The sequence below is a fragment of the Herpailurus yagouaroundi genome, unplaced genomic scaffold (genome assembly GCF_014898765.1).
Source record: "Herpailurus yagouaroundi ecotype Mexico unplaced genomic scaffold, PumYag 163, whole genome shotgun sequence".
Lineage (NCBI taxonomy): Eukaryota > Metazoa > Chordata > Mammalia > Carnivora > Felidae > Herpailurus > Herpailurus yagouaroundi.
The window spans coordinates 48,011,899-48,039,851 of NW_024412404.1; the positions used below are offsets into that span (position 1 = coordinate 48,011,899).

Below are 27,953 nucleotides of genomic sequence, written 5' to 3' on the forward strand. Positions count from 1 at the left end.
AAAGCATGTTTACATTTACTGTTGAACAGGTAAATTCCCATTTATAGTAACTGGTTGCTTCATAGTAAAATACAAATATTATGATCTAGCAGATATTTATTGAACTCTTTAAAGATTTTAACAAATATAAAAACCAGTTTTAAGATTTTTTTTCCCCTCTTCATCTTTCAGTTAATATCCAAGTTGAGGCAAAAAGCCAAACCAGAGCTTTAAAAATATTTTTTGGTTAAACTTGCAGAAGTGAGGTTTTTCACCTTTTGTAATTACAACCTACAGACACATGATTTATAAAACTATGATTTTTGTTGGTTAACCTGACAGTTTTCCCTTACTTTTTTTTAAAGTTCATTTATTTTGAGAGGGTGAGAGTGAGCACACATGAGTGTGGGGGGTGGAGGTGGGGGAGGGGGACAGATCTCAAGCCGGCTCTGTTCTGTCAGCGCAGATACCTTACAAGGACCCAAACCCAGGAACCATGAGATCATGACCTGAGCCAAAACCCAGTCTGGACACTTAATAGACTGAGCCAGCCAGGCACCATCCCCCTTGCAATTTTAAAGGCAGATTCACTCAGCATTAAAACTGCATTGTAATGGAAACATACCCTGTGCACATACACACATGCACACCCTTCATTGTGACAGAGCATTTAAAATAGGAGTTATAATAAATGAATGCACTTCATTTTGGTTTGATGCCTAATCTTCAGAAAATTGCCAGTTACTAATGTAACTTTTCCTTCATTTCAAAAATCAAACTTTACATTTAACGTAAAATGTGGTTATAGGCCAGGGATGCACACCAGAATCACCTGTGGTGTTTGTCTCAAAACAGATATACTTTGGCCTAAATAGCTCTGGAATAGGACCCAGATCCAGGAATTCCTCTAATTTTAAGCAAGCATTAGAGGTAACTATTATAAACTTGTAACCTCTTCCCCTTACAGATTTGTGCTAAAATATTCTAACACAAAAACTTCTATAGCATGTACTTAATATAGAACTTTGGTAATTTGATAGCACTTCAGTAATACATTTGTAACTCAAGGCTTCAAATTATAAGTAATGGGCATTATAATCCATTATAATGTGAATTTTTTTAAAAATATTTATTATTTAGAGGGTGGGAGGGGCAGAGAGGGAGAGAGAATCCCAAGCAGACTTAAGCTGTGAGTGTGGAGCCTGACTGCAGAGCTTGAACCATGAGATCACGACCGAAGCTGAAATCAAGACTCGGATGCTTAACCGAGCCAACCAGGTGCCCCTGAATTGTCATTGTTAAGGTTAGAAAAAAACGATCTTCACCATTACTGCTTGCACAGTAATAGCAAACACTTCTACAGTGTTTACCATATGTCAGGTATTCTAAGCACTTTACACATATTAACTCACTCATCCTTACAACCTAATGAAACACACTCTCATTCTACAGCTGAGAAAACTAAGGCAAAGAAGAGTTATGCACACAGGTTACAAATGGGCCAGGATTCAATCAGCAGTCTGGCTCCTGAGTCCTCTATGGCCTTTCTACATGTTAATTAAAGCATTTGTTGGGGCGCCTGGGTGGCGCAGTTGGTTAAGCGTCCGACTTCAGCCAGGTCACGATCTCGCGCTCCGTGAGTTCGAGCCCCGCGTCGGGCTCTGGGCTGATGGCTCGGAGCCTGGAGCCTGTTTCCGATTCTGTGTCTCCCTCTCTCTCTGCTCCTCCCCCGTTCATGCTCGCTCTCTGTCCCAAAAATAAATAAACGTTGAAAAAAAAAATTAAAAAAAATAAATAAAAAGCATTTGTTATCTGTGACATTAAAATTTTAAATGTAATTATTTGGGTTTTTTGGGGGGGAGGGGGTTGGGACTGTTCTTTCCTTGAAATAGTCAATAACAAAGTCAAATGTCAAGTTTTGAGAAGATCCATGACAGCTATTTGGGGGCTGTACATGACAAATGGTTTATTCAGTTTCATCAGAGCTTCAAGACTCCTTTCTTGACAGAGGGGAAATTACATTTTATAACAGAGCTCCATAAGACAGTGTCATATTTGATTTTAAGAGTATTGAACTTAGCCACCTTCATTTGTAAAATACCACTGGTATCATGCTTCTCATTAAAACCTCACACTAGGAGACAGGTACTCCATGTCCCTAGGGATCCTTTTAGTTTAGTCCAGAAACACTGTTATCATCTTGACACCAGGACTTTTCAAAGGGCCATATCTAGGTCTTTGACACAAAGACTCCTGTGCTATACATTTTTTTTTTTTTAATGTTTTATATAGTATGGTCACCTTTATTCCTTTTCTCTCCTGCAAAGCCCCTCCAGAATTAAATGTGCAGAAATTAAATGTGACTCTTTGGGTCAAAGGAGATACAAGTCTCAACACAAGAGTCTTGCCTACACAAACACCAGGTGAAATTACTATTCCAACAAACATGCCAAGGTAATCTCACCAAAATCCATTTTGTGTTGGTGACACAATTATACCAAATTTCCTTCCAAGTGCTTTTTAGAGTTTCCTTGCAATCCTTCAAAGATACCATTATTAGTTCTTAAGATGCTTGTCACACCGGTTACAAGAACAGTGTATTTTTAGGAGTTCTTCAGGCTAAGTAGCCCCTTTCTGTTGTAATTTGTGCCATGTATTTAAGAAAGACTTCACCTTTCATTCTGTCCTACAAATTCTACCCTGTGGCCATAAATTATAGAAAGGAAAACAGTGATCCTCCTGGGTTGGGAGGGAGGAGAAGGGGCAATATAAAGAATTCTACTTCTCACCACTGTCCTCCTAAGTTTCAATTTGCCAAAATAATTAAAATTCATTAAATTAAAATTTTTATTTTCCCCCTTACCAAAAATTTACAAACACCTCTATACACAGCACAAACCCTTAAAATAAAAATAGTTTGTCCTTTAGGATCCAATGTCTTGTATCTAATGGAAGAAGTACGTAAGGATTTATTGAAACCTTTATCACACACTCAATATTCTCTTTTCTGTGGAAATGATGAATGCATGTACACTGAAGCTTAATCACTAGATCAATGCTGCCAGCTAGGACTTCACCACCCTTCTGTTAACACATCCTGGAGATTTTAAAAACACTTTATTTAATAAAAGTTAAACATACAAAAAACTGAAATTAACACATATCCTAAAAATCACCATCTTCCAGTAATAGGAAGACATTTTACTATGCATATATTTGGCTTAAACTCAACTCAGGATAACTGTGATGTTCACTTAAACCAACAAATGCTGACAACTTGATCTAGTTAACAAAAATTACAAACTCAGCTACATGAACATAATATACAGGGAAATTATGGTCAGATTAATGCACAAGAAATACAGTAAATTTTTAATGATGAAACATTCAGTATTCTTGTTCATTAATTTAGCCTTGGTTTTTTTGTTTTTTGTTTTTTTACAAAAATAGTATCTACACTGTATACAGGGCTATACATCAGCTTTTTGTTTTCTTATATAAACATTACACATCCAAAAAATGGTACCACTACCATAAGGGAAAAATCAACACAGGAAAAGAGCAAATATTAAAAAAAAAAACACCACCTTAGAAAAGGTAGCAGGTCCTAAACATGGTTTCTTACTACATAAAATTAAAACTCAGCGGAAAGAATGTAAAAGCTGAATCAATTTTTAGAGATAGCCTAATAGGCTTAGCAAACAAATTATTGAAGGAAAAACCTCAAAACAAAGTTTGCCATTTACAAATTAACATATTTCTAGGCTTAATTAGGCAATAGCTAGGTTTACGTTGAAGATAAAAGAGCTCTTTAACAGGTTGGTATTTTGCCTTGATGTTCCAGTGAATTGCTACAATATGTGGCAAGTTCAAAGATCTGAGTATTCCAAGTTAGGACTTCACAAAATGTATACACCATCCATTAAGTAAGGGCCTGATATTAGGAAGATCAACAATTCATCTAAGTGCTGTATTTATGCAGCATCTATCTAGAAAAGTTGCTTTATTCAACAAACTTTGAGGAAACTGTGGTAGTAGTAACAAAAGTTAAATGAATAGCAGTTATCAAATGCAATTTCTTCAAGTTTCATTCTATTGAAGTCAAACAAGGACGACAATGGTATCTTCCTTACTCATCTAACAAATAATTTACCTTTAGAAAAATATAAGGATAAAAAGGTAAATGTAAAGCCCTGCAGAGATGAAATCCAACAGTTTTTCTGATTATTGAGGCATCAAATGCCTGACATTGTATTTAGAGGTATCTTGATATTGTGTCATAGGTTTATCAGCAATTCCACAAGTTCCTACTCCAACTTTGCCGGTTACACTTTCAGGTGAAGCAAAAATACTCCTTTTAACCTAGTGGAAATAAAACAGAAACCATTTTGATTAGTTTTGGGGGAACAAAATTTCTATGATACACTTAAGTACATCAAGAGAACTGGAGTGCTCTTTTAAATAAAATCTACCAGAGATCCCCAGCATATAAAGCAGGTTAACAAACAGGTAGGATTCACCACACTCCCTCTAAGGGTATGTTAGGTACCAGTTTTTCAAATTTTAATTTATAGAAGGGTAAACAATCTAGATCTTTTGTAATTCCTGATATAAACTCTCTCATAGTGTTTCTATTGCAGAGACCATGGCTAATGGAGATATTTTGCAATAAGCCAAATGGAAGATTGAAGAGGATTATGATAACAAGACCCAGCTATGATCTTTTGAACCTATGTACCACATTTTTTCATTTATTTTTTAATGTTTATTTATTTTTGAGAGAGAGAGAGAGAGAGAGAGAGAGAGAGAGACAGAGCATGAGTGGGGGAAGGGCAGAGAGAGAGAGAGGGGGGGAGACAGAATCTGAAGCAGGCTCCAGGTTCCAAGCTGTCAGCACACAGCCTGACGCAGGGCTCGAACCCACAAACTGTGAGATCATTACCTGAGCCGAAGTTGGATGCTTAACTGACTGAGCCACCCCAGGTGCACACCCCCCCCCCCACCTTTTTCATTTTAAAGTTATTTTAATGACAGTTACACTTTTCAAGTTTATGAAGTATGATGAAAGGATTTACTAACCTGGCCTTTTTTGTTTTTAGAATAGGCTCTATTGTTAAACTGTTGCCATTTCACCTTCTGGTCCTCTCTTTCCTGCTCAAGTTCTTTTATTCTCTGTGCTTTTTTCAAAGCTTTCTTCTTTTTATATTCACGCTGCTGGGCAATCATTTCTTTTCTGTGTGGATATAACAGCTAAATGTCAACTCTTAAGATTTAATAGATGATTTCTTTAGAGATATTTAGCAGTGCAAAAAACAAAAACAAAACCCCAGAACAACAACAACAAAAACCCGTAACAAACCTACACATTCCATGAATAGAAGCACTAAACATCAACAGTGCCAATCACCCAGTATTACTACGTAAGGTTATTTGAGATACACAGCATCCTTGGAAGCTTTCAAACCATATCTATAATCTATTACCCATTCAAATCAAATATTTAAACTAGGACTTTCTGACATTTACATCACTTTTGCCAGATGTGTTTTAGAATGAGTTTTAATGTTAATAGAGGTCTAAACCTTTATCCTTTTCTAAATGGATAGCAACTTTATGCTGCATTTTGCAAAACTATATAGAGATGCAATGCAGATAAAACTATTTCATCTAGACTAGAAGAGTACAGAACAAAGGAAAATCACAGCTTAAAACTCTTAAAAACAAAAACTGGGGTTTTCAAAAACACTCCTCTATCTAGGATCAGAGCCTAAAGCTCTCTCAATAATTTCTGCTCAGTTTACATACTGACTTCTCACCAACAGGATGATGAGGTCTTTAAAAAAGAGGCAATACAATCTAGAGGTCTTTGTATCATGTAATCATCACTATGAAGCTAAGGGTGGCTTTTTTACACAGATGTCAAAGACTAAAAATAGAGTGATGTTACACTGTTCTACGGTCTGATTTTTTACTTTTTTTTTAATGTTTATTTTTGGGAGAGAGAGAAAGAGAGTATGAGTGGGGAAGGGGCAGAGAGAGACAGCAACCCAAGCAGGCTCCAGGCTCTGAGCTGTCAGCACAGAGGCCGATGCAGGGCTCGAACCCACAAACCACAAGATCATGACCTAAGCTGAAGTTGGACGTTTAACTGAATGAGCCACCCAGGCGCCCCTACAGTCTGATTTTCTTATTGGGATACTTAGGTGATCTAGTTTCCCCAAGCTCAAATATATTTACTTATGTAGCAACTTTTTAAAGTCTTGAGGGGCGCCTGGGTGGCTCAGTTGGTTAAGTGTCCAACCCAGGTCTTAAATTTCAGGGCCCTGAGTTCAAGCCTCACGTTGCTCCATGCTGGTCATGGAGCCTACTTAAAACAACAAAACTGTTGAAAAATCCAGAAAGCGAAAACTTGGAAAATGTAAGTTTATTAAAATGTTGATTCTACCTCATATACAGGTCAAGCCATACACTTCTCTATCCTCCCACTGCTGCTCCCTGAGTTCAGGACACCTGATCACTGCACTAGCTGCTTTCCCTCGGCTGTCAGGGATTATTTGAAAGCTCAACTATGATCATATTATCTCCTCTATTTGAAATACATCAGTGGCTGTCAAGCTCTTTGTGATTTGGCCTCAACCTCTAAGCTCTTGTCAAACCACCCATCTTCAAGCCCTATTTTCACTATAGGAATTTGTTTCCGTTACCTCTATGTTCCCACCTTGTTTTAAGTAAACATTTACTAAACTCTTACATTATCAAGAACTGTACCACATGCTTTATTAATGCTAACACTTAATCCTTAGAACCCTAGGAAATAGATACTATCAACCCTGTTTTACAAATGAGGAAAGAAGTTAAAAAGTTTGCCCAAGGTCATACCTTCAAGTTCATTACCTAGCTAACTCCTTTTCTTTTCAAATCTCAGTTTAGATGTCATTTTCTCAGAGATGACTAAAATACAGTTTAGGTATCTTTCCTCTGTTCCCTTAAAGTACCCATTATGTTCCCTTAGTAACTTCTATAATTTACTATTAAAATTCTCCTTTAATTTTGTGTTTTCTTCTCTAGACTATAAACTCAATCAGGACAAGGTCCAAGTTGGTTGTCTTCACTATGGTATAACTCCAGCACATGGTTCAGTGAGAGGTACATATAATCTTCTTAAGAAATGTTTACTGAATGCCTAAGTGGGAACCAAAATGTCTTCACTTTACCTAGGTATACACATACAATGCTGACCCTATACAGCTAATCTTCAAAACAACGATAAGGAGTTATTTTAACATGCTCACCCTAATCTAGCCTGCGTGAATTCCACAGACTGCCTCAAATACCAAAATGGGGAAGATTACATTTAAACTGCTAAAGTCAAAGTCACTTACTTTGACATGGGCTTGTTGCCACTGTCCTCCTTTGCCTTCCTTCCTTCTTCTACAGGTTTGAGGTTCAACAGTGGAGTCACTTCAGCATTGCCATAGCCAGCAAAGGTGATTGCAGCGGTGCCATTTTCTTCATCTATCTCCTCAATCTCGGCTTCATAACACCTGTAAAGATATCATGACTGTAAGCAGGTGAGTAAAGGTTTAGTACTCAACCTATAAGACTTACACTGCAGTGATTCAACTATTACATGTGTCTAAAATGGAACTTCTGTAATCAGTTGGCTCTTTGGTAAAGATAATACAAACAGTAGTTGGAGTTAGCCATCTACTATCAAAAAAAAAAAGGGGGGTTCCTAATCAAAATATTGTCAGGAAAGTCTCCTACATGTCTATTAAATGTGCTTTAGTCTATCTCTTTGAGAAAAGATATTTTTTATAGGAATAACTTCAGTGTATGTGCTTCACGTAAGTCTAAGATAGCCAACCATTCACTCAATTTTCAATCTGAGGAAGAAATTAGGATTATTTTTTAACTATCCATTCATTTTCCTCTGCTTTGATTTTTCTGTCCTCTAGGATCCAAGCCCACCAACTGCCCCAAAATTTATTCTAAAGCTAAAAACTAAACTGTATTATAGTGGTAACCACCCAAGAATCAAATTGACTTTACAATTCATATTGGCTATACAGAAAGATTAAAACAGGGTAGTTCAAACTGAATAAAAACTTCTTACCATTGTATTTTATTATTTCATGTTATAGTTAGAGTTTTTTTCTACACTTACTGTCCATCTTCACTCCAGATTGCCATACACTTGTCTCCTACTTTCCATGAATGTGTGGGCTGAGTAGAAGCAAAACTGTCTGAACTTGCAAGAGTTTCAGAAGGCTGAGTTGACAGAAGGTCTTTGGTTAGTTCTATAACTTCCTAAAAAGAAAAAACAAAAACCATAGCATTATTTTTATAATTTGCTTATCACCTTTCAACAGGTTTTTATTTTGATGACTTTAACTCTCCACCATAAAGCACTTATTAAGTACACTACATAAATCTACTTGCAGTTCATAACGATACTATGATGTAGGTACTATGATTATCCTCATGTAGAAACTAAGATACAATATTTTATACAGTGGTGGAACTGGGATTTAAACCCACAGTTGCCTTTCAATTAACCTCAAATACTAACAGAAAGCAGCAGACTTGAGCTTATACCATTCTTCCTTTCTTTCTTCCTCTCTCTTTCTCTTTCTTTTTTTAAGTAAGCTCTACACCCAACATGGGGTTTGAACTCCTGACCCTATTATCAGGAGTCGCTTGTTCTACTGACTAAGCCAGCAAGGTGCCCCTACCATGGCATTATCTCTAAGTGCCTGTTTTAGCTAAAGAGATCTAATATGAGAAACAATCAATTATGAGGGACTGAACTAGATTCAAGATCACTTTTATCTTCTATCTTTGTCACATGTATTTCATGCAAATGGATTTTTTTACAGGGCATTATTGGCAGTAGTATTAACTCTCTAGCCAACATGTTCCCCACCCCCATCAAAAAAGAAAAACCAAACCCAAAACACTTGAAGCAACCTTATTAGTAATACATATTTCTACTAAAGTATTATAGGCATACAGAAAAAGCCAGTAGTCTTCCTAGTCACTTATTATAAAACTTACCCCATCCAGATAAGCAAATTACCACGTCAGATTTAAAATATTCTAAAAAGCACATTAGCACAGCTTCATTTAAAAGGAAAAAATAAATGTAACACACATAGGCAGGCAATACCTGCCTGTGTGGCAAATATTTTCTCTATTTCAGGCTTACACTTATTGGCTTCATTCAAGGGTGTTTGGTAGGGTTAGTTAAAAAACTTAAAAGATATAGTACAAATGGCCAGATTTTGCTACCTATCTGCTTTTTTCACTCCAATGAAGATCTATGTTATGTATTACCTTATGTGATTTATTTTAAAAACTCACATACCTGTTCCCCCACTGTTGCATATAAAATACCTTAAAACATCACAGTGTTTTGGGAGAAAAAGTAGCAAAGTTAAACTCTATACTGAGTTTATGTCTCCCACTGAAGTTTTATAATAGTAGCTCTGGTTCAGTAGCCAAGAAGTTATAGATTACCTCTTTCCTAAAGATTCTAAATCTTCCTGGCTATTTCTGAAAAACTAATATTTGAGCCTTCAAAAAAAAGGGGGGGGGGGAGTAAGCCCTTGGAGAAAGGCCTGTTTTGTAAATAGAAAAACTAGGCTAACTCAGATTTGAATTAAAAATTCAGTATAGTATCTTAAATGACATTTTATTAGGTACCAAATAGCCATTCAAATGCCTTTTAATTAGATAATCCTTTGCAAATAAGGCAAAGAATTTCCAAATAAATAGATCAGGTACTATACAAAGAAGAATAAACTGTCCAGTCTTGTTTTTAATCAATTACTATTAAGGCCAGGAATATAATCCTTGACTCAAGAGCCAATACAATCCTTATCATTAAATAATTCCATTTAACTAAAACACAAACATGATTTCTGCATTTGTAGGTCTCTGATTTAGATTCTACCTCTCTTAAGACAAAGCATCTTGCCATTTTATTTTCCTAAGGAAATTACAGTTTCACCAAAGGGTCCTGAAAAGCTGTGCATGTTACAATAATTTTCAGAGCCCTGCACTGAAGTGACACTTTAAAAAAAATCCAGGGCTTATCCCTAGTTGTCCTTTCATTTTGCCATGTTTTACATACCCCTCCCAACAAACTATGAAGACCCTTTCAATGTTTTCTTTACATGTGCATATGGACCAAAGTATTAGAGAAACTATTTTATGTATGAGGGGGTTCTTAAAGGTACATACCATTAATTACTTTTCCTCCCCCAAGTCTGAGTTCTGAAACTGCTCCTTCATTGACAGATGGGCAGCAGTTACAGTAATCGGCAATTCCAGGAAGCATCAGATGTTGTGATCTACATATCAGCAGGTCAAAGGGTGCACTCAAGCACTCTGCTTACTGAAGGAAGGCGTTTCGGGGATGCAGAGAGCCACTGTAATATATGAGACAAGTGACTTGACCCCTGCCTCCTTTAGAACCAGTTTATTCAGCAAAACAGCCTAATAAATTGACTATTTTTGTGATTATCACAGACTGCCTCGGGAGCTAGTAAAAGCTAGCCTAGATTTTACTATACCTACTTTTTTAAGTGAAAAAAGGCAATTAGGACTTCAGTAGATTAATGTGCTGCCTGCTGAGTAACTGTATTCTATATGAAAGACAGTACATATAAATGTGGAAGCCTTACTGGCAAAATGAAGTCAATGAAAAAATGTAGGAAAGCACTTTGTCATAAATGAAAGGGGAAACAAATTCAAAACGAGGATAAAGACATTCCACTAAAGGAACACAAAATAAAGAAGGCCACAAACTCAGTCATCAGTCTGAACAACTTTTCAGCAAATATAAAAGGCAGAATTAAATATCCAAGGTATGAGGTATATCCCAGAAAACAGAGAAGAGAAAAAAAGGAAAATTATTTTTAAAAAACCCACGACAAAACAGAAGCTATAACTATAGTCAGTGGAGACAATTACTAGGTGGAAGCAGATATGTAAACACTTTTCAGAACTTTAATCTTCAATGATGCCTTCCATCTCTGAGTAATTTTCAGTTCAAAACAGACCTGTATCTAGTAAACCAAAATGAAAAATTTGTTTTCATGACAAAATAAGAGCGAAAGAAATCGTGATCACGTCTGGTCAGGAAAAACGTACTATATTACTACTATCTGAAATTTTAGAACTTAAGCTTCTAAATCTGTGCTATCCAATATGGTACTCACATGTGGCTACTAAAATAAAATTAAGAATTCAGTTCTTCAGCTATCCTAGCTACAGTTCAAATATTTAATTGTCCCTAGTGGCTCCAGTACTACAGTAGATATAGAACGTTTCCATCATCACAGAAAGTTCTACTGTAAACAGTGCTGTTCTAAATGGGTATTTTACGGATAAATAACCATTACTAACTGAACCCTAAATAAGCCATTTATGTGCTTACCACAATGCCTCTCTACCTATAATACTTCCACTATAGATCATGTCATAGCAAGGCAATTCTGCCTGGACCCTGACAATTCATTCCAGAAACATTAAAAAGACCTCACAATAATGTTGTTTCAACCTTCACTCCCAACTCCCCCTCCACCAGTTCCACATATATCCCTCCTCCAACTGCCCAGGAAGCAATATACACAATATTGACAATGGTTTATTTTCTTCAAAGAAAAAAAGGACTGCTTTTAAGTTGGTAAAACAAGATGCATGCCAGGATCCTTCTTTGAAGCAAGCAGAAAGCTGGCCTAGGAATGGGAGAAACTGCTCCCAAAACATCTTTTTATTATTGACTGGCACTCTGAAATTCAGTGGCCTGACTTCTACATACTGAAGATGGGTCTTGTTTTCCGTGTTTTTAAAAACCACATACTATTGCAACTCAGGCAAGTTTATCCTAAATCTACAACTTAAACCTGAAAATATTCAACTCATTTTAATTATGTCCAGATAAATCCTTTCAAAGTCCTGTATCTGGACACCATTTCAAATAAGTTTCATTCATTTGCAGTTCTAATATCCCTAAAATATTAATGTTAATGGGCAAGAGGATGATAGAGGGAAAGAATTTAGATAGGATAAAGATGATTCAAGTTTTGTACTGAATCAGTAAAGACCATCTAACCAAAATACCTTTTAAAATTTTCAAAATAATCAGGTTCAAAATTTTAAGTTCTCAAAATTTTTAAAAATGAAGTAATACACGTGTACATACAGTATTTTTATTAATCAACATAATGTTCTAAGAAACAACAGATATTTACTATAATGGTTTTGTCTGTCTTGAAACCCCAGTGCAAATTTTAAAAAGCAAGTTTCATACCTACAGAACTCTTCCATGACAAAACAAATTAAGATCTCCTTTCCACATCAATTTAACCTCAACAAGCGCCAACAACTACACTGTAAAATCTACCCTTAAATTCAAACATTATGTAACATTTATGCAGAAAACAAGTATCTCCTTAAATATTTTTATAATGTGTTTTCAATATAAGGTGTTTACCTGCTAGCTTTGAAACACACACACACTCTTATTTCATGTTCAAGAACCTTGTGACATTAAAAAGAACCCTAATCATGTTACATTTTTCTCATTTTTTTAGTCATTTATAAAATTCTTCCACATCTGTTTTCATTCCAGTACAATTAACATTTTTAATTCCATATTATTTTTGTTCTTTTAGTTACCTTTGGAACTAAATTTCTTTTGCCAGATCTTTAAAAATAAAAGTACTTTCCACTGTAAAGTTAAATCAACTCTGATTTTTAAAAAATTATATGAGCATATGAAATTTACACAACAAAGAACAATGCTTTACTCATTTCGATGTACACAACTGAGGAAGCGGCAACCCTACTTCTGTGAGCAATATACACCTATGTGCATATACACGTTTACACACAAGGGAGGATAGCGGGAGAAACACTCCGAATTGTGCTTTGGATTCTATGCAAGAAATCATCTGAAAAACACAAATACTTTTTTTTCAAAACAATATAACTATTAGCGTCCTCTGATACTTACTTGTAAATCTTTCTTTAATTTCAGCAAATCTTCATTTTCTCCATTTCCAGACAATGCAGCTTCAACTTGCTGGAGTTGAGCTTTGTAGCTTGCCAGCTGTTTTGCTAGATCCTCTGACATCTAGGGAAAATAAAAAGGGTAAGACCATGAAAACTGAACAAAAAACACCATAAAAAATAACTTCCCTGTCTGCCTGACTTAATCTTTACCAGTTTTGCTCCCAACTCCTTCATAGAAGTCATTGCTGCAGCTCCTCACCATTACCTTTACACTTAGTTCTGAGAAAAGCTGTGAGCCAAACCCAAACATCAAGGCAATGAATTCTGCAGAGTATAAACTTGTCAGATAAATTCCACACAGAAACAGAAAATAAGAGCTAAGATAAAAGGGAAAAAGAGAATTTCTATTTTTTAAACTTGTGTTAACAAGGAAGACACTGTATTTGGCGGAGTTGTTACATCTTCACCAAAAAAAAAGGGGGGGGGCAGCACTAATCGGTTGGAAGAGTCAAAGACTGCCAACAAAAATATTTTGAAGCACTAGAGAAAACTTCCAGAACAAAATACAAATAGCTTTTGGATTAACTACATAAAAAATTCTCTGTACACGAGCTCTTCAGTTAGCGTGTTTAGAACCTCTTCCCAGAGCAAACAAACAAACCAACCCCCAAAAAACCCCAGTCACTTAAATACTGTCGATGCAGCGTCTTCATCAGAGAAACCGCACAAATACTATCCCAGTTAGGCATTCTAAGGAGCGTGCCTTTCACCAAATCTGGCTCATTCTTCTCCGGAAAGTAAGATAAAAGAATCCTTTCTCGATTTACAAAGCAAACACGCCGGGTTTCCGAGGATCCTTCTCTGTGTTTACGATTCCCGTCCAACGACAGCCTGGAAGCTTGGAAGGGCTCCAAGGGGGCTACCGCGAGCCTGCCTGCTCTCCTCCCAGTCACCCAACACCTCGGGGCCCGCCACAACTGGTCCATTATTTCAGACCTCGACATGCAAACACAATCTCCAGGGAAACCGAAAACACAAACGGAGCGGACCCCAGCGGGGCCAGAGCCTCACCCCCCCCCCCCCGCCCAACACGCTCGGCACCGAACGGCCGAGGGCGTCCTAAAGAGGCCTCCGCGTCCCCACCCCACCCGACGACGGGTTTCCGGGGTTAGCCTCGTTCGCCGCCACGACACCGAGGCCCGAAGCCCGAGCCCCACCCGGGGCAGCGCAGGGCCCAAAACCCTGGCTGGGAGAGGTGGCCGGGCTCCCAACGTCCCTGCCGGCGTCCAGGCCTCTCCAGGGCGGCCCACTCCTCGGCCTCAGGCCTCCGCTTCAACTAGACAGAGGCCGAGGCCTAGCGAGGCCCTGCGGTCTGCCTCACCCGGTTCTTTACCTTGTGTGGGGTTGGGGGCAGGGCGGCAAGAAGGGGTCGGGACGGCGACAGCGGCGGCAGCAAAAGGAAAAAAAAAAATCTCCGCGGCAACAACAGGGCGACTAGATCTGAAACAGAACTTGCTCGGCGATGAGGGGGAAGGGAAAAAAGCTGGAGACTGGAAGGAGGAAAAGACAGAAGCGGGTGAAATCTCGCGAACGTTGAAAGCCTCGCGAAAGGTCGCCCTACTCACGCGATTCCCAGCGTTCTCTGGGCGGCCCAGCCTTACTGGCGTTAGGGACGCGGACTGGGCGGAGCTTCGTTGGAAGGAAATGGCGTAGGTGGGCCGCGCCAGGCGCCGGATGTAGGTCTGGCTTATCTCAATTTCTGTGAGAGTCGAGAGACGTTATCTTTCGTAGGAGTTGGTGCCTTTGGGCCATTCCTTAAGTTCCCGAGGGAGTAATCGCGTGTGCCTTCTTAGACTAGTGGTGCTGGGAGTTGGGAGGAACGGCGTTTAGTGCAGCGTTTATACTAGTGTTGGTTCGCAAAATGTGGTCCCGGCAACCTAGTTCCTGGTAATTTATTACAAATGCAAATTCTCAGCACCCATCCCACAGCTACTGAATCAGAATCTCGAGGTGGCTCAGCAGCCTAGTTTAACAAGCGCTCCAGGTGATACCAATGTCAGCCCAAATTTGACAGCCATCGCTTTACCAAAAGCCAATTAAATTGTAGCAGAACCTGTTGGAGAAGAGGTTGATTTATTTAAAACCTATTTTGTTACAACCTACTTGGTTTTAATAAAGTAAATTGTATATAGGTTAATCTCGCCTGATAGGGAACAATCTCCAAGTTACAGTATTAAATGATGAGCAGAATGATGTGAATACTTGCATTTATGTTTAAAAAGCAATGCGCATTGTCTATGTTTCTAATCATATATACTCTTTCTAGACGGATACATAAACCTATCTAGAGGTTTGGAATGGAAGCCAAATATTTTCACTGATTATCTTTTTTACTGTTTATCCTTTAAAAATTTTTTCCATACGTATACCGTTTGTTTGTTTTTTTCCAGTTAAAAAGAAAATCCTGGGGGCGCCTGGGTGGCGCAGTCGGTTAAGCGTCCGAATTCAGCCAGGTCACGATCTTGCGGTCCGTGAGTTCGAGCCCCGCGTCGGGCTCTGGTCTGATGGCTCGGAGCCTGGAGCCTGCTTCCGATTCTGTGTCTCCCTCTCTCTCTCTGCCCCTCCCCCGTTCATGCTCTGTCTCTCTCTCTCTGTCTCAGAAATAAATAAATGTTAAAAAAAATTAAAAAAAAAAAAAAAAAGAAAAGAAAATCCTGTGACAAAGAGGCTATATGAATGCCAGGAAGGAACCTTCCCAGGCGAACTGGGGTCTTTTGCTAGACGTTCAAGAAGGTCCTCCTCTCAGATGGGCTCTTTTGGACTGTGACATCTTGCTTTAATGCCTTCTTGCTTTTTTGAAGGGGTCTTCTCTTTTCTTCTCTACATACACAGGCATATATCCCTCTTATTTAGTCAGATAACCTTTATAGAGATGGAAACTAGATTTGTGATAATTGAGTGGCAATTTGTAAGAAGTGAAAATGCTGCAGAGGGCAGCAGTGTGTTGCTAGAATTAAGAGGGAAGACCAGAAAGGATGTAATTCCTTAACATAATAGAAATTTGTTTAAAATATAATGTAGTTTTTAACAACTGCTTTTATTCTAATTGTGTACTTTAAGAACTAATGCCAGAAGGATCTTCCCAGAGTATAAAGTAAACTTTACAGTTGTGTAAAAACCTCTCAAATAAGAGAACTCTTAATGGAAACCACCCCCCCCCCCATCAGAAAATAGGAAAGTATTTATTATAAGGTCCTATATGGATTTCTGGATCATCTTGATAGCTTTTGTTTTCAGTATTGTTTTTAATCTCTCCCTCTGTGCAACATAGATTATATTTCGGCGGGGGGAGCAATATAGTTTTAATTTTAGTTCCCACAAAGAGATAGCAGTTGTATGTACCAGGCGTCATTCTAAGCACTTTACATGTACCCATTTAATTTTCACAATGGTTCAATAGAAACAAAACTGGAGCAAATATAAACTTTGACTACGAGTGATACTTCAAGAAAGGGTTCAGAATTACCATCTCAATTGAAGTGTGAAAATCTACTTTCCTTATCTAACGTTCTCATTCAAATCTGATCATGTTTATTCTTCAAAAACAGCTGTATCTAAAACTTCTAGTTCTTTATTTTTTCTTTTTAATTTTTATTTAACTTATTTTTTAAATTTATATCTAAGTTAGCATATAGTGCATCAATGATTTCAGGAGTAGATTCCTTAATGCCCCTTACCCATTTAACCCATCCCCCTCCTACAACCCCTCCAGTAACCCTCTGTTTGTTCTTCATATTAAAGAGTCTCTTATGTTTTTGTCCTCCTCCCTGTTTTTATATTATTTTTGCTTCCCTTCCCTTATGTTCATCTGTTTTGTATCTTAAAGTCCTCATATGAGTGAAGTCCTATGATATTTGTCTTTCTCTAATTTCGCTTAGCATAATATTAACCCTCTACTTCCATCCGCATAGTTGGGAACAGCAAGATTTCTTTCTTTTTGATTGCTGAGTAATACTCCTTTGTATATATATATATACCACATCTTCTTTATCCATTCATCTATGGACATTTGGGCTCTTTCCATATTTTGGCTATTGTTGATAGTACTGCTATAAACATTGGGGTGCATGTGCCCCTTCGAAACAGCACACCTGTATCCCTTGGATAAATACCTAGTAGTGTAATTGCTGGGTTGTAGGTTCTATTTTTAATTTTTTGAGGAACCTCCATACTGTTTTCCTGAGTGGCTGCCCCAGTTTGCATTCGCACCAGCAGTGCAAAAGAGATCCATTTTCTCTGCATCCTCACCAACATCTGTTGTTGCTTGAATTGTTAATGTTAGTCATTCTGACAGGTGTGAGGTAGTATCTCATTGTGGTTTTGATTTGTATTTCCCTGATGATGAGTGATGTTGAGCATTTTTTCATGTGTCAGTTGGCCATCTGGATGTATTCTTTGGAGAAGTTCTATTCATGTCTTTTGTCCATTTCTTCACTGGATTATTTGTTTTTTGGGTGTTGAATTTGAGAAGTTCTTTATAGATTTTGGATTCCAACCCTCTATCTGATAATGTCATTTACAAATATCTTCTCCCATTCTGTCGGTTGCCTTTTAGTTTTGCTGATTGTTTCCTTTGCCGTGCAGAAGTTTTTATTTTGATGAGGTCCCAATAGTTCATTTTTGCTTTTGTTTCCCTTGCCTCCGGAAACGTGTTGAGTAAGAAGTTGCTGCGGCCAAGGTCAAAGAGGTCTTTGCTTTCTCCTGGAGGATTTTGATGGCTTCCTGTCTTACATTTAGGTCTTTCATCCATTTTGAGTTTATTTTTGTGTATGGTGTAAGAAGGTGGTCCAGGTTCATTTTTCTGCATGTCGCTGTCCAGTTTTCCCAGCATCACTTGCTAAAGAGACTGTCTTTATTCCATTGGATATTCTTTCCTGCTTTGTCAAAGATTAATTGGCCATGTTTGTGGGTCCGTTTCTGGGTTCTCTATTCTGTTTCATTGACTTGAGTGTCTATTCTTGTGCCAGTACCATACTGTCTTGATGATTACAGCTTTGTAATACAGCTTGAAGTCTGTAAAACTTCTAGTTCTTTAAACCTGATATTTATTTTATTGAAACCTAGTAAGTAGGAGCACCTGGGTATTTCAGCTGGTTAATTGTTCAACTATTGATTTCGTCTTAGGTCATGAACTTTTGGTTGGTGAGTTGGAGCCCCTCATCAGGCTCCGCGCTGACAGTGTGGAAACCTGCTTGGGATTCTCTCTCTTCCTCTCTCTCTGCCCTTCTCCCATGTGGGATGACAAAATAGACATTAAAAAAATAGACATTAAAAAAAAAAAACTTAGGGGGCACAGAAACTATTTCAGATTCTGTGTCTCCCTCTCTCTCTGACCCTCCCCCATTCATGCTTTGTCTCTCTCTGTCTCAAAAATAAATAAAAACGTTAAAAAAAATTTTTTTAAAAACTTAGTAGGTAGATAACATTTGAAGACTCCAAATTGTCATTAGAATATACAACTATTTCCTTTCACTACTAAAGAAAATTAAAGTATAGCAGCTGCCTTTGGAAATGTACCAACCCACTCCAGAGCACAAGAGTATGCAACAAACTGTTGGTTAACTGAGAGACTGTATTCTTTAGCTTAGCTTTTACTGCATCCCTTCCTGACAAAAGGTAGCCTCAGATTTGCTCACATTTTTTACTATCTTGACAAATGCCTAAAGGGATGAAGTAGAGACATGTACATAGACATAATAGCTGCTTGTGCCCTTTGCCTTCTTTAGTCATAATAGATGTTTTGAATGTTTGCCTGGAGATTTGCTGCAGGGCAAGCTACTGGCTTGCCTATTATGTATATATATATATATATATATATATATGTATGTATATATATATATATAATGGATATATTGATATATATATCTATATATACATGACATATATATTATATATATCTGTATATATTATACATATCTATTATATGTATCTTCTTAGAAGTATGTATTATATGTATATAAGTACTTCTTAGAAGTACTTAGTAAGTACTTCTTGGATGTATTATATATATATATATATTATATATATCTATATCTATATATATATTATACATATCTATTATATATATCATCTTAGAAGTATACATAGGGGTACCTGGGTGGCTCAGTTGGTTAGGCATCCAACTCTTGATTTCAGCTCAGGTCATGATCTCACAGGTCATGAGTTCTAGCCCCAAGTCAGGCTCTGCACTCTCTGTGCAGAGCCTGCTTGGGATTCTCTCTCTTTCTGCCCCTTCCTTGCTCATTCTCTCTCTACCTGTCTGTCTGTCTGACTCTCTCTCTCTGTTTCTCTCAAAATAAAATTTAAAAACCTTTTAAAAATACGAATTTTTAAAAAAAGGGATATAATTTCTCCCAGTGGAGAGTGCCCATATCTTGACATCTAGATACATTTATCCATAAAGAGACAGCATTCCTTGGAAAAATGGCTGTTTTTAGGTCTCAGGCACGGAAAGTACAAAAGTATTTAGGTGAGCCTAGAGCACCTTGCCAGAAAGCGAGGAAGTATCCCAAAACTAATAAGATCACGTCAAAAGCTCATAGAACCCAATTTGACTCCAATGGCCAAATGTGAGTCAAGTTGGGCTAAACAGAATAATGACTGTGATAGATTATCAGAGCACTGAATGCATTTTTAGAATCCCTGAGTCAGGCACCTGGGTGGCTCAGTTGATTAAGCATCTGACTTCGGCTCAGGTCATGATCTCATGGTTGGTGAGTTCAAGCCCCACATCTGACTCTGTACTGACAACTCAGAGCCTGGAGCCTGCTTTGGATCTGTGTCCCTCTCTCTATACACCTCTCCCACTCACGTTCTCTCAATCTGTCTCTCTCTCTCTCTCTCTCTCTCTCTCTCTCTCTCTCTCTCAAAAATAAATAAACATTAAAATCCCTAAGTCTAGAGTGATACTCAGAATCAAGGGTGAGGGAAGGGCCTTTTTTCTTTGTAGGAGAATGCTGGCCAATACCTATAGATGGAATAATAGAATTGGAAAAATCGTTATGTGCAGTCCCCAATAATTGAGGCAAAGATCATCAATAGAAGCTAAAACCCATCTTGTAAAGAAGTGGGAGAAAGGGGGATGTTTGCAAAGTGGCAGAATATCACGCCATAGATTACTTAATTACAAAGGGAGAGTAAGGAAATTCAGCAGTCACCAACTTAACCTAGTGATCACATTGAGCATGACCAATGGTGGGACAACCTGACTTTATAGTCCTCTTGACTTGATGCAACATGAAATAACAGCATCACCAATGAAAAGTCTGCCAAAAATGCTTAACCTGACTATAATCAATCCTTTTGACCCAAATTTCAATTTACAGGAAATATGGAGTTAGAGGAACAGATAAAATGACCCTGATGGAAGAATCAGATCCAGAATGTGAGACATTCCATAAGAAAACGCCTAAATTCTTCAAAAGGTCAGTGTAGTTAAAAAGAGTGTGGAACTGTTCTAGATTAAGATACAAAGGACCTAACAATAAATGCAATGGATAAATCTTGATTGGGTCTTGGTTTGAAAAAGCTATAACAGAAATTTTAGAGTACTTTGGGAAATTTGAATATGGACTGGGTATTAGATGATATTGAATTACTATTAACTGAGTGTGAAATTTACTTTGGTTACTTAGGAAAATGACCCATTCAGATATTTAGGGATGAAATACCCATAACATCTGTAATTTATCTTTAAATGGTTCAGCAAAAAAAAAATTGTATGGAATTTCATAAAATCATGTGGGTGTGTGCATGAATATATGTATATTTGTGTGTATTTACACAGCAGTAGCCACTTATCCACGGGCAATATGTTCCAAGACCCCTAGAGGATGCCTGAAACCATAAATAATGCCAAACCCCATATATACTGTGTTTTTTCCCATACATAACATACTTATAATAAGGTTTAATTTATAAATGAGGCACAGTAAGAGATTAACAATAATAAATAATAAAATAGAACAATTATAACAATATTATAACAATATACTGTAACAAAAGTTATGTGACTGTGGTCTCTCTCTCTCTCAAAATATCTTCTTGTACTGTACTCACCCTTCTTGTGATGATGTGAGATGATAAAATGCCTATGCAATGAGATGAAGTGAGGTGAATGACGTAGGTGTTGTGACATAGTGTCAGGTTTCTATTGACTTTATGACTGTACATCAGAAGAGGATTATCTGCTTGTAGACTGCAGTTGACCATGGGTAACTGAAACCGTGGAAAGTGAAACTGCAGATAAGGGGGGACTACTGTGTGTGTGTGTGTGTGTGTGTGTGTGTGTGTGTGTACACACATATATGTATACGTGTATGAATATATATATATAGAGAGAGAGAGGAAGAAAGAATTAAAATGCATTAGATGTTAAGATGTTAATGGTTATTGTGGAGGATATGTGACTTCATTGTACTAATCTTTCAACTTTTCTGTATGTTTCAAATTTTTCAAAATAAAAAGAGAAAAGTATTTGTAAACTAGCTAGTATGGTTTTAGGTGATCTTTGTGTGTGTGTGTGTGTGTGTGTGTGTGTGTGTGTGTGTGTGTGTTTAGGGAATGGTGGGGGAATCTCAGCAGATTGAGAGGATCTCTAGGAGCTAGAAGTAGTTTAACAAGCTTAGAAGTAATATGAGAGATTACAAAAGCTTATGTGATTGTCAGAAACAAAAGGCCATAGAAAGCCTATGGGTCAAGGTCTAGCAGGAAGATGTGGGCAGTGGAGGCTGAAGCAGTCACAGGAGCTCTTTGAAGGCCAGGAAGGAAAGCATGAGAATGAATTACTTTGACTTCCCCACATGCAGGAGAGAGTCCAATGGGCCTTGCCCTCTGATGTGGTGATAGGAACTTTTTTCATTTTTTTTTTTTGGCCCTATCTGGTTTTCTCATATAACAGCCTCCAGAGGTAGTCTTAAGATGGTCTTTTAAACTCGGAGTTAATTGGATTCATCTGCATCACAGCCCTTGAAAATACCCTCTTTATCTGAGTGTTTCCCACCCCCATGTTCATGTTGACTATTTATTTAACTTAGAAAATAACTTAGTTATTGCAGAAACAGCCTGGAACATTCCATATCACTATTATTGTACAATGAATAATAGAGCATAATAGAGCAACCTTTTTTTTTTTTTTTTTTTTTTTTTTTTTAGGATACTTACACCAGACAACCTGAGTAGCTGGGGATATATGTACCCAAATGTAAAGAGCAAAAAGGAGACAGTGAACACAACTTCTTTCCAGAAACCAAAATAAGCCCCAGATTTTTGCCCCATGAAAACTAATGCACATAGTTTGATACGGTCACATTTAACCATTTTATTGATAATAGTGTCAGCAGTTGCAAAGAACTGTACAATGGAGGCCTCAATGCTCAAAGAACCCATTAGGTGGCAGTGGGGACACAGGCATCTTTTGATGTCTGATTACAGCCCGCCCCCGCCCATGCTTCCTCCAGTTATGGAGCCTTAGGGAAGGTCAGGCAGCTTTTCAGGGGAGGCAAACAACCAGAGAAAACAAAACAAACAGAAGTTATGGCCTATAGTATCCAACAGATGAGGAACTGTTGGTCATCTGGACTCAACTCCTGTTCTTGATTTTAACATGTTTTTATTTGTCCTTGTTATGATTCTTTCAGTAAAATAACTTTATACCTAAGTTCTTTAGATGACTTGTGTGCTGTTTACAATATCTCTGTGTTGTCAGTTTTTGAACATAAGCTAGAATGTGAGTATGGAGTATGGCTCATTTTGCTTGGGACCCAGTACATTTAATACGTACATTTATAGTGACACTCTCATTCTCTGTAATGAGTGCTCATGAAAGGCTTTTTGTGGTCCTGGTACGTGCTGTACATTGAGATTCCTGGGAAAAGGACTCTGACATTTCTTTGCAAGAAGTTTATTGGGGAGTGCCTTTAGGAACATCCCCTGTGAGAGTGACAGGAGCAGGGCTGGGCGGAGGGAGAAGAAGCTGCCACACGTGTGCAACCCATCCTGTAGGAGCTCCAGGGCTGGATGGCTCCTCAGAGACCCCCTTGGGACTTTATACCTACCCAACCCCAAATGATCAGCCAATACATGTGGGCTGCCCCTGTGAAGGGGGCAGAAAAATAATTCGGCTGGATACTGTCAGCCACCAACACTCCCTCATTCTGGGTGAATGAGCACCTCAGTCCCGAAAGAGGAATTTGGGCCACACACCAGAGTATCTACAGCAGGGGAGAAGGCCTACTTTCTCTGCATCACCCTTATTTTTAGGCACCTCTGATGCTGCCTCTCCCACAGATGCTACCTGTATTAGAAACTGTGAAACAGGGGCACCTGGGTGGCTCAGTCGGTTAAGCGGCCAACTTCGGCTCAGGTCATGATCTCGCAGTCCGTGAGATCAAGCCCCATGTCGGGCTCTGCGCTGACAGCTCAGAGCCTGGAGCCTGTTTCAGATTCTGTGTCTCCCTCTCTCTCTGACCCTCCCCCGTTCATGCTCTGTCCCTCCCTGTCTCAAAAATAAATAAAAAAAGTTAAAAAAATTAAAAAAAAAAAAAAAAAGAAACTATGAAACAGGCAGGCCCGAGTGCCGGAGTCCATCTGGGCACCCTCTGGAGGGATGCAGTGCAGGGTCACCATGGCAGACCTGCAGCAGTTCCAGGTGCAGAAGGCAGTAGACTCCGCGGTGAAGAGTCTGGAGAGAGAGGACATCCAGAAGATGCTCATGTTCTGGTACAGCTGTTGTGAGGATAGTCGGGAGGCCATGCGGCAGGTGCACCGGTGCATTGAGCGCTGCCATGCGCCTCTGGCTCAAACCCAGTTGAAGAAATTCCAGGGCTGCCTGGCCCAGTGCACCATGCACTGCAGTGACAAAGCCAAAGATTCAATAGATGCAGGAAATAGAGGGTTTCAGGTGAAGTGGCAGCTGGAGACTTGTGTGACCAAGTATGTGGATGACCACATGCACCTCATCCCAACCATGACTGAGAAGATCTCTTATCCACTGGGAAATTGAAGTCTTTGTAATTGGCCATCAAGGCTGACAGCAGTAATCCATTTAATTTTTTTTAATGTTTATTTTATTTTTGAGAGATACAGAGCATGAGTGGAGGTGGGGCAGAGAGCAAGAGGGAGACACAGAATCTGAAGCAGGCTCCAGGCTCCAAACTGTCAGCATAGAACCCGACATGGGACTCGAATCCATGAATCCTCAGATGGTGACCTGAGCCGATCCGGGAGGCTTAACCGACTGAGCCACCCAGTGCCCCAGCAGGAATCCATTTAAAAAGCAAAATGAATTTTGGTCTTTGGAGTTTATGAAGAAATTAAGGATAGCAGACAAGTTTGAGGCATGTGTCACTTGCCTCTACACATTGGTTCCTTTGTGTTTCAACCCTGGAAAGTGAAATGGAAAAAACTGGTGCTAAAATTTGGGTCTGAGATAGCACAGAAGAATTTTTGGTAACCTAAATTTCGCATGCACTGGCACTAGGGATCTCCCTTATACCAAGCCAGAGGCTTTAAGGTACAAGATTCTTCTTAGTATACAGGTACAAACAGGTTGCTAGGTTCCCCTAACCTGCCTATGATCTGGTGGAGTACAAGCAGAGATGTTTCTGTTGTTGCCAACCTCCTGTTTACCAGAAGGATCACCAAATCATTTTCTATAAGCTGTAAAACAAAGTCCATGAGGTCGCTAATTTAGAAGGGAAAAAAGCTTTCTGGGTCTTTGTTTTGCTTGGTTTTGTTTTATATACAATGTTTTGTTTTATATATATGAAGTTGATTTAAGGTGCGGAGGTAGGAGAGGTAGTTTGGGTAAGAACTTTGAACAGTTCCTCGTGGGTATCTATTTCTGGCCATCAAGATGTGGATATGCATTTCTTGAAATACGTATTACATCTTTCAGCTAAGAGACCCTGCAGAAACAAGAGAAGGGATGTTACACTGGGTATGGGAAGCAGTTACACTGGGTATGAGCCTATCTGCAGCAGAACAACTGAACAATCTTGCCGTAACACTTTCCCTTGAAGGGAAAGGGGGTTTTGATTGCACTATGTACCAGTATCCAGGAGTGAACATTGAAGGAGAAACTGTTGCCTTCTTAATTAAGAGAGTTATTAGGTACTGAATTTGGAAAAACCTGGTTTTTATAGAAGAGAAGGAAGGAAAGCCTAAACTCAGTATTGCTTATTTAGCCCCCTGAAATAACAGAGCCCTATTGAGACAATCCCTTGGCAACAGGAAGGCTGAAGGAGAAAAAGTAAGCAACTCGGGTGAGCTGTGATTCCTTTAAAGCAAAAGATGGACAGCCACCCCCTCATTACCAAATAACACTTTTGCCTGTGGCCGTTGCAGTAAGCAGTATTCTGCCCTTTATCATTTCATTATTTTTTTTCATCAATTTATTATTTGTAATGATAACATAGCCAATATTTGGTGTTTCAAGATTGTAATATATGTTCCTAGTGGTTCAGCTTAAAAAAAAAAAGGTATAGTTTTTCCTCAAAAAAGAAAAAAAGAAGCTGTGAAACAATGTCACCTTCTCATTTTGTTTTCCCAACATTAAAAGCTAATAGAAAATGTCTTGGTACTTCCTGCAGATGATGTCATGTTTGTTTTAAATCGATTTCTGAGTGTGTGTGTGTGTGTGTGTGTGTGTGTGTGTGTGGAGAGAAATTAATATATAAATGCTAATATATATATATATATATATATATATATATATATATATATAAAATGCTATAGGAGAGCTTATGCATAAGCAACTCAGATATACAGATTAAGCATTTCTTCCATTGAAAAATTTTCCAAAAAATTTTGGCACAATTGGTAATTATTTACTCCAGCACATCAAAATCCATTAGGGTAAAATTTATAAACAGAAAAGCCATTAGGGTAAATTTTATTTTTTACAAAATGGAATACATAATTTTTTCCCTTAAAATAGCCTCTTCATGGGTAGAAAACAATCAACTATTTATAAAGAAGTTTTAAAATTTTTTAAATTTTATATTTTTGCCTGATTTTGTCTTCTTTTGTATTCTATGACACTGATGCTTACTAACTTTTTTCCAGTTTCAGCTAGAAGAATTACTTTCTTTCCCTTATAGTCATTTGACTAATTTGACCCCCAAATGTCTTTTGGATGTATTTCCCTTTCTCCATCCTAGTGCTATACAGACCAAGCTGTCATCATTTTCTCTCTTAGCTTGATGTAATAGTCCCTAAGAATGGGGTTCCTTCCCTGAGATTCATCTTCCACACTTGGCTCCCAGATTGATCTTCTGGAAACACCAGTCTAAGCATACCCACACCTACTTGTGAAATCCCAACCTGTTAGCCCACCATATAAGGCCACTGGTGATATGGTCACAGCCTGCTTCACGTCCTGAGCACTGACCACACGTTCCAGGTACAAACTTACCCTGCTCTTTCATGCCTTACTGCTTTGCTCCTAGGTTCTGTTCTATGTCGCATGCTTTTCCTCACTTCCCTGTTTGGAAGAATATCTTTTTTTTTTTTTTTAATTTTTTTAATGTTTATTCTTGAGAGAGAGACGGAGCACGAGCAGGGGAGGGACAGAGAGAAAGGGAGACACAGAATCCGAAAGTAGGCTCCAAGCTCTGGGTGGCTCAGCTGGTTGAGCGTCTGACTTCGGCTCAAGTCATGATCTCTCAGTCCATGAGTTTGAGCCCCATGTCAGGCTCTGTGCTGACAGCTCAGAACCTGGAGCCTGCTTCAGATTCTGTATTTTCCCCTTTGTCTGCTCCTCCCCCACTCGCACTCTCTCTCTGACTCTCAAAAATAAATAAGCATTAAAGAAGATTATATATATATATATATAAAAAGATCCAGTTCCGAAGGGGCATTGTGACTGCTCACCACCTTTCTCAGACAGGGCTTCTTGCCTCCCTCATCTGCTTCCTTTAGTATTTTTACATATAGTAAGAACACCCTAGACTACTGGTGTTTACAGTAGAGCTCCTTGGGGCATCTGGGTGGCTCAGTTGATTAAACATCTGACTCTTAGTTTCTGTTCAGGTCATGATCTCGCAGATCTGTGGGTTCAAGCTCCGCATTGGGCTCTATGCTGACTGCGCAGAGGCTGCTTGCGATTCTCTCACTCTCTATCTCTCTAACCCTTCCCTACTTGTGCTGTCTCTGTCTCTCTCAAAATAGATAAATAAAACTTAAAAAAAAAAAAAAAGGAACAGCTCCTTTAGGAATCCTATGGAAGGGGCAAGGTGTGTCTGGCACTAATAGAATTCCATCTCCTTGAGAACATAGAAGAAGCAAACTTTTGACAGCAGTGAACATTGTATTTGACTTTGGAGAATATTCTAAAGATTTCTTGTAATTAGCATTATGATATTTCTCTGACATGGACATATAACCACATGACACTAGTTTCTTCATAAGGCTATTACTACTAAGGAATCAAGGTTTTGAAGCATTTTCTGGTTGGAGAGAACTTTTAATTGATCCTAATTAATGGTGTGTCTGCAGGCAACTGAAAGTGATTTTTACATTCACATTTGCTGATAAGGATATAGATAGGAAAAACAGGACTGTAATAGCTTGATGATGAGCAATTTAATCAGTGTATCTCTGGTTTATTTTTTTAGCGTTACTGATTAGCTGCCTAATTTGTTGCTTTCTCCACAGGCAGAGGGAATTAGAACCAGTTAACCTGATAGTCAATGGAAGAATAAAACTAATGTAAGTACGACAAGAAAGGGACTATAATTTATAGATATATGTGGCCATTCATCTTGTGGTTTAGGAAGGCAAAAGTATTGAATGTGGAGCCCATGTTTTTTGACTTTCTTTTGCTATGACTTGTACAGTGCCCAGGTTAGGTCACTTTTTCTGTCCCAACGTAAAAAAAAAAAAAAAAAAAA

General features: G+C 38.4%; 3 protein-coding genes across 7 annotated transcripts; 2 read left to right on the plus strand and 1 right to left on the minus strand.

Moving 5' to 3' along the window:
- Positions 1 to 1,927: 1,927 nt before the first annotated feature.
- Positions 1,928 to 14,503, minus strand: SMNDC1 (survival motor neuron domain containing 1). 2 transcript variants are annotated; one of them, XM_040486398.1, is made up of 6 exons: positions 13,004 to 13,117; positions 10,225 to 10,412; positions 8,147 to 8,289; positions 7,362 to 7,523; positions 5,059 to 5,212; positions 1,928 to 4,341 (listed from the first exon to the last, which is right to left on the minus strand). In XM_040486398.1, the coding sequence occupies exons 2-6, from the start codon at positions 10,225 to 10,227 to the stop codon at positions 4,204 to 4,206; spliced, it is 600 nt and encodes a 199-aa protein (XP_040342332.1). In that variant the 5' UTR covers positions 10,228 to 10,412; positions 13,004 to 13,117; the 3' UTR covers positions 1,928 to 4,203. The 2 variants fall into 2 exon arrangements, with proteins under 2 accessions (XP_040342332.1, XP_040342330.1); XM_040486396.1 differs by lacking the exon at positions 10,225 to 10,412 and adding an exon at positions 14,396 to 14,503 and having other exon boundaries at positions 2,813 to 4,341; positions 13,004 to 13,123.
- Positions 13,939 to 27,953, plus strand: LOC121037216 (translation initiation factor IF-2-like). Of its 4 annotated transcripts, none has more exons than XM_040486399.1 (3): positions 13,939 to 14,742; positions 20,388 to 20,486; positions 27,718 to 27,953. In XM_040486399.1, exon 1 carries the CDS (start codon positions 14,005 to 14,007, stop codon positions 14,713 to 14,715), a length of 711 nt encoding a protein of 236 aa, XP_040342333.1. In that variant the 5' UTR covers positions 13,939 to 14,004; the 3' UTR covers positions 14,716 to 14,742; positions 20,388 to 20,486; positions 27,718 to 27,953. The 4 variants fall into 4 exon arrangements, 3 of the variants coding, with proteins under 3 accessions (XP_040342333.1, XP_040342334.1, XP_040342335.1); XM_040486400.1 differs by lacking the exon at positions 27,718 to 27,953 and adding an exon at positions 22,216 to 22,720 and having other exon boundaries at positions 13,942 to 14,578; XR_005793655.1 differs by lacking the exon at positions 27,718 to 27,953 and adding an exon at positions 22,216 to 22,720 and having other exon boundaries at positions 14,634 to 14,738.
- On the plus strand, positions 23,687 to 24,064 carry LOC121037475 (protein FAM136A-like). Its single transcript, XM_040486922.1, has one exon. The coding sequence runs from the start codon at positions 23,687 to 23,689 to the stop codon at positions 24,062 to 24,064; it is 378 nt and encodes a 125-aa protein (XP_040342856.1).

Bases quoted from the DNA above. Each gene is read 5' to 3' on its own strand.
- SMNDC1 (XM_040486396.1), bottom strand. From the start codon at position 13,123: ATGTCAGAGGATCTAGCAAAACAGCTGGCAAGCTACAAAGCTCAACTC. The intron at 8,290-13,003 runs GTAAGTATCAGA...TTTTCTTTTTAG, and splicing joins AATTAAAGAAAGATTTACAA to GAAGTTATAGAACTAACCAA. The intron at 4,342-5,058 runs GTTAGTAAATCC...TATTTCCACTAG, and splicing joins CTAAAAACAAAAAAGGCCAG to GTTAAAAGGAGTATTTTTGC.
- LOC121037216 (XM_040486399.1), top strand. From the start codon at position 14,005: ATGCAAACACAATCTCCAGGGAAACCGAAAACACAAACGGAGCGGACC.
- LOC121037475 (XM_040486922.1), top strand. From the start codon at position 23,687: ATGGCAGACCTGCAGCAGTTCCAGGTGCAGAAGGCAGTAGACTCCGCG.